At 40.5% G+C, this 13227-nt stretch overlaps 1 protein-coding gene across 5 annotated transcripts in view; it reads right to left on the bottom strand.

The window, feature by feature from the left end:
• The window catches only part of rtel1 (regulator of telomere elongation helicase 1), a 32209-nt gene extending 24027 nt beyond the window's left edge, over positions 1–8182 (bottom strand). For 2 of the 5 annotated variants that reach the window (XM_023835195.2, XM_023835198.2), the window contains exons 1-6: positions 7779–8149; positions 6594–6792; positions 4275–4368; positions 3355–3436; positions 1944–2004; positions 1077–1152 (exon numbers count right to left, since the gene is read on the bottom strand). In XM_023835195.2, coding sequence (XP_023690963.2) covers positions 1077–1152; positions 1944–2004; positions 3355–3436; positions 4275–4368; positions 6594–6792; positions 7779–7880 — 614 coding nt within the window. In that variant the 5' untranslated portion in view covers positions 7881–8149. The other 3 variants (XM_023835196.2, XM_023835197.2, XM_023835199.2) reach the window with 3 other exon arrangements.
• Positions 8183–13227: the final 5045 nt, after the last annotated feature.

A 13227-nucleotide genomic window follows, 5' to 3' on the forward strand; every position in this document is an offset into this window, starting at 1 on the left:
ACTGAACACAAACGTTCTGTACACAATATACAGAATGTAAACTATGTAACATGAATAGAATGATGTGACTATATGTACGTAATAGCAATACTGAACACAAACGTTCTGTACACAATATACAGAATGTAAACTATGTAACATGAATAGAATGATGTGACTATATGTACGTAATAGCAATACTGAACACAAACGTTCTGTACACAATATACAGAATGCAAACTATGTAACAAATAGAAATGTGTTATGTAGCAGCAGGTAACAAAAAGTGCAAACTCTGACACAAACTGAGAAGAGAGATGTTTTGCCTTGGTTTTAGTGTGAATTTTGTAATTACTATCATCTTCACACTCTTTTCTACAGAACCGGGCATAGCCACATTAAAATAATTTATCATGAGATGAAACAGAGCATAGCTGAATTTTGATAAAGCACGCAGTTACGCCATTTTGCCTTTGTACGGCAATATGCACGCCCTCTTTTTACGCAGATGAACAAGTCATTTAACACACTAAACCATATGATACACGCTGTAGCTCCTAACAGATGTTTATTCATCACACAGTGGGGGTTTAACATAAATCACCAGGCAAAATAAAACAGGGGTGACATGCTAATGAGTTAACTGCTGAATTAATAAGGACAGCTGACCTGTCATTCAACACACGCACGGATTTGGGACTGATGTCGCAAAAATAAATCACGCATAACACATGACTTTTATGGGGTGGGGGGTGGGGGGGGGAAGCTCCGTCACTTACGATTCCCTTGATGATATTTCTGAGTTGAATAAAGGCCCCAGGAAGGCCTCAGGAATTTTTTTTTAAAATCATGTAAATAACTTGAGTCCTGGCCTTAAATCCTAATCCAGCGCCCTTTGAGATCAGGAATAATCCTGAGATAATAAAAATAAATACTAAAATATATACGAGTCATCTTATTGACTGAGGAATGCATGCAGAAGTGCCTGATGGTCTAGACTGGGGGGGTGGTTTAAAAGCCCTGGGACAGGATGTTAAGAGCACCATTCAAAAGCATCATTTCTTGGAGGACCTCTCAGTCCAGAGCAAACAGCTGACCTTTGTTTGTTTCCAGCTTTGACAAGATCTTCCACATCCAGAATTGTGTTCGCAAGCTCCTTGTCGGTGCATTTCTCTGGAACAGAAAAGCAACAATAAAAAAGTCAGCGTGATTTCGGAGCGTAGCGCGGCATTGTTCAAATTTCATGATAAAAACTAGCAAATAAGCCAGACGTCGTGCACCTCCAAAAACCCTCACATTGCTTTTCAATCCCACTGCTTTAAGATATTAGTGACACAGAGACAATTAAAACAGGCAAGGATGTGGACAGGGTCTTCAGGAAAACATAGTTGTGTTGATCCCAACCCCCTAATCCCCAGGGATAAGTCACAGTATACACTGTGACAGCCATCTAAAAGAGTGCATTTAAAGACCACAAAAAGCTCCATCTGTGTGAGATAAATTTTTAATTCTTGCATCAAATTAACATGCTGAAAAATCCACCGGCCAAAGACATTCAGCGTTTCTCTAACGCAAAACAGGGCCACTCATGCATCAGTGAGGATCTCCAGGCGATCTGGGAGTCACTGGTCATCACTCTCGACTCAACAACGGCAGACCCACCAATACAAAATTAATCAAATAATTGGGGAAAAGTGTTTTTTTTTTTTTGGAATTTGCCACTTTGGAAAAGCGTAAGTAGAGAAAGTCAAATGGCGTGATGCATTAACAAAGCCGCGTTAGAGTTAATCGTATGCTGTCAAGTTCCTGGATAAAGCCTGTGCTGTTTCATTTCTAAAAGAACTAAGCTAACTAAAACGAGCAAATAAAGAGTAAGCCTTTTGAAAAGCTAGTGCCAATATAATGTGAAGGAACTGCATAACCGATTGGATTTGTTCAGAAGCAGTGTACGGTCTCTTCCGTACCTTCAACGTTGTTGTAGAAGATGCAGGAGTGTGAGGAGATCTTCGCTCGACACATGTGCACCTGAGAGCGACAAAAGATTCCATGAAATGGGAACCTGCACACCATCCACACGATACATTGTTTAGGTGATGCTTGTTCGGCATCATGCTTGGTAAACAACCGAATACCGAGAGCAACAGACAATACTTACATTTTAGTCCATTTATCTGCCACATTTATCCAAAGTGACTTGGGGTAAAAGGAAGGATTACAATTTATCTGTGCTGCCAGGGATTGGAACCGACCACCTTAGCACAATGCTCTGCTTCTAGAACCACAGGAGTTAACCTACATGTAACCGGTACAGATGCAGCATAAAGGTCAGCCACAGCAGGCCTTGAGATAGAATAGATAAACTTTATTAATCCCTGAGGGGAAATTCACATGACAACTTATCCATCTATCTTCCAACCACTTGTCCAGTATAGGGTCACATGGGGGCCTGGAGCCAATCCCAGGCAGCATAGGTCAGAGAGTAGAGAAGCACCCTGAACTGCATGCCAGTGCATCACAGGGCACACACACACATCTATGGGTAATTCAGAGATGCCAAAGCACCTGACTACAAGGCACAGACATCTTGACCTCAGAGATGGAAGGTGACAGTGCTGCTCACGGCACCACATGACAAATCACCATAAACTAAATAGAACGTCAGCACAGTTTAGCAGAACTACGGACAGTTAGACTGAACAATAGAACAGAAACTGCCCCCACTTTCCTCACCTGAGGCAGCATTAACCGTCGCAGTGTCATACCAAACGCAAGCAGAAAACGATGAGACTGCTTTTTAAAAACAAATCATCCCCAGAGGATTTATATATTCTGAACTACAAGTCCCATATATGGCTACAACTCAGAGTCGTCTGCTGCGTGAGCAGTGTTTATGGTCAGATTTAATTTAGGCTTGGTGTTACATAATCAACAAACGTGGCCTCAATTTTACTTAATTGCCCAGTAAAATAAAAGGGTGTGTATCATACCATTCCTGCTTTTACTATAAGTTAGCCTTATTTTAAGTTTTAGGTGTTATTTGGTAGGCTATTTTTTCTGTCTGGGAATGCTCAAAAATCTTCCCCATATAAAATGGTAATTGATTCTTCACTTCGGCTTACAAAAGGTTTCACGGGAAAGTTCTACTTTCATATAGCAGGGGAACCCGTATACACACGTCATTCATTTTTATACGATAACCAATGAAAATTAGGTGGAAAACCATTTTACCGCATGAATTACTAGGTTCTTGTCGCGGAATTGAGATGCCGGAACCAGCCTCAGGTTCAGCCTTCCGTTCAAAGAAAAGGCCATAGCGACCCGAGAGATCGGACCCACTTCTCAGCGTGACAGGGAAACCTGGACTTGACTGATTACCTTGATGTGGTTGCTCTCCTGTTTCATCACATCAGGGTTGATACACAGCTGCTCTCTGGACCCCAGGACACATACTCTGGGCCTGAGAACGAAGGAACACGAAGATGTCTGTGGTGCAGATTACATGAGAAAGACACTTTCCTATTGTTAAATAACCACCAGTTCAAATGGAACACATTGTCTGTATAGCGGGCTTTAACCTTCATTAAGGTACAACTGTTATAGTACATAATCAAAAGAAATCACAAAATAAAAAAAAATTAAAAAAACACATACACAATCTACAAAGCTCTATCATAAAACAAACAAGATGAGAAAGCAATATAAAAGAAGGCAATTATGTATCAAATTAAATAAGTGATTGTCTGTAGTGGGAACCCCTGGCCTCAGTAACATTGTATAGGACTCTATATTCGGGTGACTGCTGAGCAGAAGCATATTGTCACATAAAACTACTGTGCTGATGACAAAAGAAAAAGCCCAGAAGAAGAATGTTCTCCTCCCAATACAATTAAGCAACGACGCCTTCCATCATAAAATGACTCCACCTGTTAAATCTAATTATAAAAACAATGTCATGAATCAGCGGAAATACACCCCCAATTTGGGGGGGGGGGGGAGTCTATTTCAGACAGCATGGGGAAAAAGGGTGGGAGATACCATAGATGGGATCAATGTCCTTCACGGGACACAAACATGAACATGCTAGTTCCCCTAATTGCATGCGCTTGAATTGAAGAGTGACTCTGCACACAGAGCCAGGTGGGATTTGAACCACCCAATCCTACCCACTGTGCCCCATTCGGCTTCAAATTTCTCCAATGACCTCCACATTTTACAAAAAAATTAAAATAGCAAAAAATGTCCTTTAAAAGTGCCAGCAGGACCAAGAAAAGCGAGTGAGAAATATGAAAGGCTACCTGTACGAAGTGTTCTTCAGCTCATTAATAACCTGGGTTAGCTGCGAATGAGTCCTGGAGGCATAAATGATCTTCGGAATGTCGGTATAATAAGCTGTAAAATAACCAAAGCTTTTAATGTGACCGGCAGCTGTGACCTCACCAGCCGCTACAAGAGGTTACGGAGAACGAGCACTGCATCAAATGATACATGTGGCAGTTTTTCAACAGGGATGCAGAGCGAAATAAAGTGATTTAAGCCAAAGCATTCAGAAAACTATCTGAAATGGATGAGTTAAAGAAACAATGTAGCATTAGCAAAATTGCACATTTACAATGTAATTATAGGCATGGTGTGTTAAGTCCTGCGTATGAGAGGTGCTGCATGACCACTCAGAAAAGGCTAACGGCTAAAAATTATACTGATATGTAATCACAGAGTTTGGAGCTGGGGGAGGGGGGCATTAAGATTTCAGTGATGTACAATTACGAAAAAAATGACATACCAATTCCTTAAAGCAGACTGATAAAACTTTATTTATAAAAGCCTGAATTGTTCTGAGTCATACTTGAGTAACATGTGTCTGTTTCAATGAATATGTCCCCAATTCCTGCCTTGAAATCCCCCCCCCCCCACCATTCAGATGCATTGCACAGTCCATGTTAATAATACCTTACATTAGCTGATGCTACCATAACATACAATCTGATCCAATTATACAAACAGATATTTCACTTGAGCAGTGCAGGAGAAACAAATCAATCGACATTAGTAAGGCAAAGACCCTCCTGGAACCACTGGGACATTTAAGCATATCAAAATGTGGTTGCATAATCACTTTGTGTTGGGTAACCAATAGGGGTGTAAATCACAGCTTTCCTCGCGATACGATACAGTATCGATTCCTTAACCCAAAGGTTCGATTTTTTTTGATACCTCAGAAATTCCCACGATACGATGCGATACGATTCGATTCGATTCAGTTCGATACTGGGGATAGTAGTCGAAATGATGAAATTTCACACAATACTTTACATTTGAATGGATTAAAAAAGGTAAATATAATTAGTATTTTATCATATTTTATTGGGAACTGCAAACAAAATCTAGTGTAGTGAAGTAAGTCCCATAAATCAAGCAAAATAAAGTAAAATAAGGTAACAATAAAAACTTTGGATGTATGTAGATTAACATGGTGAATAATTTTTATTTTGAATCAAGTCTTCTCCAGACAAATACAAAATTGTAACAAAAAGTATGTCCATAACTGTCATGAGCTGCTCGTATGACCCTCTCCTGTGCTAGAGGCTTCTTACTTGGTCCAGCTCCCCCATTCATTTTTATACCCTTTCTTAAGTTTAGTAGAAATAAATTGGAGGCTAACTAGGCGACTCGGTAGCTTGCAGCAGCTGGCGCGGTTGAACACGTCATCCATCCTCTGTTTTTTATGCCATATGATCTGCCCACACTACCTTTGTGATCGACCAGTAGATCGCAATCGAGGTATTGGGCACCCCTGGGGTAGACCATGTATATGTCGGAGTTGATCATGAAAACAATACTGGAACAGGCCAGAAAATAAAAACGCATGTATCGATATTTATGTGGTCACATCGATGAATCGGATCGTTTGCCGTTTACTCGATATATCGATACACCCCTAGTAACCAAAACATGCCTCTGTTAAACTGCAAAAAACAAACCATATTCAAAGGAATTGCTCTAGATGTCAAAACACAAATTACAAAAAGTGAATAAATTATTTATATTGAAGTAACAGGACAACAAAAATTAAAGGAGGACCCTCTCTGCATTTTCTGCGTGGCTAAAAGAAAAAATTCCAAACTTCATCCAAAAGAACAGGACAAGAATGACCTCAGATGTAAAACGAGGTCTGTTTACACCAGGGGTCTCCAACTCCGGTCCTGGAGAGCTACCGTCCAGTAGGTTTTCTATCCTACCTGGCTTCTGATGAGCCACACCTCTTCTCAGGTAAATAACAGGAACAGGTGTGGCTCATCAGAAGCCAAGAGGGACAGAAAACCTACTGGATAGTAGCTCTCCAGGACCGGAGTTGGAGACCCCTGGTTTACACAATGCAGTGTTATGTATGACATTGGTATGCAAAGAAAAAGAGATAGTGACATACAAAAATAAAGAATTTACATACTAATGCTTATTGTGGCTCAAGTGAAACTGCTCTGAATAGACCATAAAACCGACAAAGGAAACAGGGTCATCGCTGCAGATGTCAGCCTGACACCATGGAGCCCTGCCTACACAAAACAGGAAGGGACAAAAGTGAGACATGGAGATGTTGAAGGAAACATGACCCTCACCTGGTGTGTCCCCATCGGTAGCACTGGTACCCCACGATGACATGGGCCTGTCGGGGAAGAGTTCGGCTCCGCCCATCCTCTCCACGATCTTGCGGGCAGAGATACTGTCCTTGAAGTGATCTCTCCAGGCCAGTGTGGCACAAAGCAAGCACAGTGTCTTCCCTGTGCCAGTTGGGCTCTCCAGAACACCATTGACCTTCTGCAAAAACAGCAAAGCCAAGACCTAGGTCTGACAGGTGCATCAATGTTTTAATCACAAATGGTATCCTGTTTCATTCAAACATCCAGCCATCTTCCATAACCTCTTATCCAGTACAAAGTTGTGGTGTGCCTGGAGTCTATCCGTAGCAGCACAGAGAACAAGGTAGGGCACACCCTGGATGGGATGACAGTTCATTGAGGAACACAGACTCATACAGCAAGGAGTTGTGTGAGATTTGAACCCCCTACTAACTGAACCACTGTGCTTTTTTTCCCATAACGTTTTTTTCTCATCACGGTTTGGTTGCCAATTTATACAATGGCTCATTTCACTGTAGCAGCCCAACTGGGCACCTCCTCCGTTGGACAACAGCAGGAACTTAAAACAGCAACCTTCTGAATTCAAAGTACATAAATTCACCACTGGCTACCACCAGTAGCAATTTCTCACTATTTCTCCACATGAAACCTGTTCTTCCCTTTTGAATTGGAAACCTTACTGTACCATCAATGTAATTCAAAACTGTTTAACAGTGTAGCGCAGTATAAATTATAGTTTAACAGAACACATGTTGTTCTCATAAAAAGATTTTGCACGGAGACTTTCAGTGTAATGAAACTTACGTTTACAATGGAACAAACAAAAATCAACTGTATAAAACGACCACAATTAACACTGAAGATGCTCAAGACGGACCGACCAGACTTAAAGATTGGCCATCTGAAATGTCATTCAGGAGCCCGCACCAATGAAATTGCACTCAAGCACTTGTGTGTTATCCGATTGGCTAATATAAAAAGAGATGTTCGAAACCTTCCCGGCAAATAAGAGCAATATTTACTCGATTCTACGGTGAAATAAGCAATGAAGAAATTCATTTAAGTGGCTAGCTGCATCTTTACCATATAACCTAATAATCTTCATATGAACAACGACCTTAATAATAAAAAAGAAGCTGTGAATAGTTAAACGAGACCACTTACATCCTGTAGACACTCAATTACTTTTCTCATATAATACTCTTGACAAGGATATGGAGGGAAAGGAAAATCCACTGCAACCCCTCTGAGACTTATCAAAGGCATCGTACTTCACGCAACTATAATTTGACTCGCGAATCCACCTATTTTGTGCAGTAAATATTCGATAGGGAGTAAAGCAGTAACTACAGCCAATAAGATTTTACTGACAGAAAACAAAAGCACACCATATCTCACCTACGTTCACATAAAACACATTAAATACGTATTATTTTCAAACTTAGCGTAAACTACAGTGCCAGTAAGCCGCTATTTCGGTCCCGCGTGATTCCGCTGCAACCGAACATGACATTTGCAACCGGCGCTAGCGGACGCTTCCGGTGCCGGACCTGTAGGCGGGGCATGATAGCGGAAGCGCCGAATGACGCTCGCAGCCGGCAAAGGTCCGCATGTTACTCCGCTAGCGGCGCCTCAGCATTATTTGCAACGGAGCCTGAGACGAAAACCAAACGTCTTATTTCGCACATTAGTATAATTTAGGAACAAAATAGAAAGTAATCTCCGGGCTTTAATTTTAATTTCAGTGGGAGCCGCATCTTTTATTTAATATCAAAACTCAAAATATTGTTTATTATCCAGTAGCCTACACATGGTTACCCTTGTGCTTTTAGTCAAATTAGCATTACAAGGACAAAAAGCCACTAATAATCAAAATTATGCAACCAAACAAGACTGACATCTATTCTAAATTAGAAGCAGAGAGTTCATAAGGAAGCCTAAATTCTTATGCCGAATTAGTGAACATCCTGCAAAAAATAGAAACTATAATCAATGGGAAGATTACACAGCAAATTCATTATTAAGATATGTTCGCTATATTAAGATATCGATATATTGCATAGTTAATCCATTAGTTCGTTTTATGTTAGTGTTTATAAATTAAAAGGTTTTTGTTCTAAATTTGACTTTTGGCACACAAAAGAAGTAGAAATTGAACATTTTACTTAGAGAAAAGATGGTTAAACTGTCATGTTATAATATTAGTTGAAATGAGTTTCTTCATCCGGGACAATGGTGTGTGACTGTTGGTTTGGATGCCATGCCTGAGATTGGATGGTCACTGGTTCAAATCCCACAGTTGGGTTTGTGATTTCGTTGTTGGGCCCCTTAGTAAGGCTCTTGACTCCCTATTGCTCCAGGATTTTTCTGACCCTGCTTTCTCAAAAAAAAAAATATGCACTGGAAGTTTTTTTTTCCCAGTCATACGTTCTTGATGGAAGTAGTACCCCGTCTTTGGTAGTGGCGTGGTAGTGTGTCGCTCGCTGCATTAAGGATTTGTGCTTCTTTCCTATTCTATGGCCAGTAGAGTGATCACACAACCGTTGGGTAAGGCCATTAACCCCAACTGCTCCTGAGTTGGTGCATGCTGGTTGACACCCCACCCTACCCTCACCAAAAGCTGTGTCTCTCATGAAGGTGAGGTCACAAGGAACGTCAGAATGTTCTTAGACAGCGACTTCAGTTGGTGCAAAATTAATTATGCCTGTCTAATTACACCTTATGATGTATGTAAACAGAAAAAGGGTTTCACGTTTTATTGCCCCTGCTCTTATCCTGCAATTCAATTTTAATTGCCATTTTTTAGATATGCAGAACATGCTAATGAAAGCTACAAGGAGAATTGTCATTACAGTACTCCAATCAGCACAGTCAGTGTTTCATTCACATGAGGAAGGATATCTTCCTAGAGTTGGATCCAAAGCACTGATAACATTAGCATATTAGCTCGGGACAATCTTGGCAATGGTTGAATTAATAAGAAAGAACAGACTTGCTTCCTCTTTGTAATATGGGGAAATTTGTTGAATGATTGATGATGAATTTCCTAAGGCGAAAAAAGAGAAAGTGTGGTGATTCATTTGTGAAAAACATCTCGAGATGAGAACCTGGAATGATGATTACGTTAGAGGGTGGGAACAGGAAAAACTGCCAGAGGCATAATCATCACTTTTATGTGTCTATTTTCCTCTTTCCCTCAGTAACTGCACTCCGCAACCAGCCTGGAATGATTTCCCTGTGGTATAGAAGATATTAAGGATTCTTTTTCCTATTTTAATACTGCTGAGCTCTTCTCAGTATGTTGCCGCATTGGGCCAGTCTGTGTTGTTTGTGCTTCACCTGCTGTTGGTGGAAGGAGTGGGGGTGCAGCAGCCTTGCGTGACATTTATTGCAGATTATCACACCACGCCTGTAAACACTTTAGAGCTCACCAGGCAGTATCTGATTGGCCAGGTAGGCTGTCCTGTAGGCAAAGTGTTTTCTCCCTGCCTTCTGGGAATTGTTTCAATTAGTCAGGGGCTTCTATATTATCCTCATGCTAGCTCTGAATACTATTCACAAGTATACCTATTGAGAAATACAGTTAACCAAAACAACATAGAAACTTGAAGATAAAATGTCAAATAGAGTTAATGAAATGTTTATGTGTCAGCAAAGATTAGCTGTGCTTTATAGGTTCCAACAGTTATTGAATCTGAATGTTATCCTTACAGTGAGTTGTTGAATTTCACTGTACATATTGTATTTATCCCAACATTTCTTGCACTGACATGTACTCCTGCATTTTTTATATATATTTATCAACCACACATGCACATATATCAATGCAGGAACCCATGCAACATAGGGGAGAACATGCAACACTTACACAGCCCTGTATTCATATTTTAGTGGGGACTGTCCATTCATTTCTGTGGGCAAAACCCTAATCCCAATAATGACAACCTTAACCCCTACCCAGCCCTAACCTTAATCATAAATAACCAAACAAAGTACAAGTCTTTTGGCATTTTTAGTTTTTTGATTGCAGTCACAGATTTTTATAAAATTGAATGGTCCCCACAACGTCAAAATAACAGGTTTTTATCACATCGTGAGGACATTTGGTCCCCACATTGTAATGTATATCTGACACACACACACATGCACACACACACACATTTACTGACCTTGAATCTGAACAGATTATCAAAACTGTGGTACATTAAGGAGCGAAATCTTAGGTTTAAGATATTGATTTCTATCAAAACTTATCATATGTCTGTCTTAAAACATTTTTCCCCTCCATTCCTCATCTACACTGCATCCCAAGTTATTATGCAACAATAATTTTATGATAAATTTAATCAGTGAGGCAAACATTGAAATTGTTTTGATCAGAACGTATATCAGTTATAATTTGTAGAAAGATCTTTGTCATATCTATTTAATACAGGGAAATCACAAAAGACAGTGTATGAAGTGTGTCCCTGCGTTTTGCAGCTAGAAGGTACATACAATACTAAAGAATAGTAATTTAAATTCCCTTACCAAAAAAATTATATGGAACTTGAACCTGCTTTTTTCCCCCCAAAAGCTTAGACCTATGATTTATTGTGTATTTGGAGATGTAACCACCCAGCTTGTCAGTCATGCTTTCAGTGAATTTCAGACATTGCAAACCTTTATGTAGCATACATGGTTTGTTTATTGATCAGATTACGGACTGTTTTTCCAGAAAATTGCAGTATCCTTGTGAGAACATTCCGATCCCCTCAGAAAGTTGACGAAGGCCTATAACTTCATATCTTATAAATTCCTGCCCATATCATGACACCATCCTGCCGCTTTAGTGAGACAGGAGCTCCAGTATCTAATTGTAATGGGTCCATCCCACTCTCATTTCGTCAGTCCGAATGATGTCGCTAAAGTCAATTTTCAGGTATTTGCTATCCCAAGCCAGTTGCTCTTCTAACTGTATTTTAGTTATGTTCCAGCCTCACAGCTTTGAATATCTGGAAATTGATGGGTTTGTGGTCGTCTCTTTTCTGACTGCAAAAATATCGTCAGCTCAGCCGAGAAGTTTTCTTCTCTCGAGAAAAGAAGACTCACAGGCCTCTTCAAGTAAACGGGGTTTATTTTAGAAAGCATTATTCAATATTCCTTAAAGATATCTGGACAAAGGCTTGTTGGAAAATTCTTGTTCCTTGTCTTGACTGCCAGCCACCATAAGAGGATTGGCTCAATTAAATGCTCTGTTGCTACCTTTATTAATGTGTCATCATTTACAGAATGAAAATGCTGATCCCCTTTAGTTCTTTAGATTAATAATGCATGAATCATTGTTGCTGCCTGGAAGTTGATGTCTTATGCTTTCTCTGATTTTCTTTTGCAAAATGACTTTCAATTGATTTTTTTAAGGGAGCATTCTTGCTGTTGACCTCGCTTGACAGTTGACCTTTCTTGCATGTTGCGTGTACCTGTGATTTTTTTATGGGCAGCTTTGGTTAAGTGCTTCTGTGAGCTTCATTTGGCTGATGCTCTGCAGTGATTTGCAGCAGCAGTGCGCCTCACTCACATGGCCATGCGTGAGACCCGAGTCTGAAAGCTGAGGGCTGCCGTTCCCTCAATGCCGATGATAGATCGCTTCCGACAGGGACGGATCTCTTCTTCCTGTCTGCTCTTATTAATACATGCCCAAGGAGCAGTGCCTGACTCTCGCCTAGGGAAAATCTCAACCCCCAAGTGTGACTGGAATGAGATCCATCTCAGTCTCTGTCTCTGTAACGGCCGTTTGACTTTCAGAACTGAGATTCTCCCTCTGTCGCTCTGTCACAAAGGCCCAGTTTTAATATCCACAGTTTTATGTGTCTGCTGACTTATTCGTGGGCATGTGTTTCTCCAGGGTGTACTGTTCTCTTTGTAGTTCATGTATATGCATAATCCAAGGTTTGCTCTGTGGAATAATTATACAGTAAAACAGGAGTTTATGTTTTGGAAAACTGGTGCATTTATCAAGCATTCAGTCTGTGTTGATTTTTTTTCCGTTGCTGTTCTCATGCCACATCTGAGGTAATTTGTTCATCTCTCTTCATAGGCACTGAGAAATCGGTCCTCATCTCTGATACCTCCCTTAGGCTTCCCTTCGCAATATCGTACCGCATCTGCAAATTTGATCGTATTTAATCTGATTTCTCTATGATGGCTGAGGCTCCCAACGCTGTTAAGAATGTGTAACTGAGTTTCAGGGTTAAACACATTTTGGTGTTTAAATGAGGAGTGAATTGATACTTATTTTCGAGCTATAGAAATACATATCGATATAGATGTTTTGAAGATAAATGGGCTGCTCCCATACCCACTGAGCCACACGCCACCCAGCCGTGGGTTCTGGCAGAAAGGAACTCCGGTACTGATTCTTGGCATAATGCAGTGGGATGAGCCGATGGCTAATGGAGCTTATCGATACAGCAATGCGAAGGGGATGGACAGCATTGCTTACTTTGGCTGATACTCTTGCCGTTACCCTCCATTTGGCAACATCCAAGGTCAGCCCTCCTGCCCAATTAATTTAGTCATCCTGAATCCTTTTTAATGATGGTTGCCACTTTCAATCTGAAGAAACACAGGACCC

This window comes from Paramormyrops kingsleyae, chromosome 6, assembly GCF_048594095.1.
Source record: "Paramormyrops kingsleyae isolate MSU_618 chromosome 6, PKINGS_0.4, whole genome shotgun sequence".
In the NCBI taxonomy this organism is placed as follows: domain Eukaryota; kingdom Metazoa; phylum Chordata; class Actinopteri; order Osteoglossiformes; family Mormyridae; genus Paramormyrops; species Paramormyrops kingsleyae.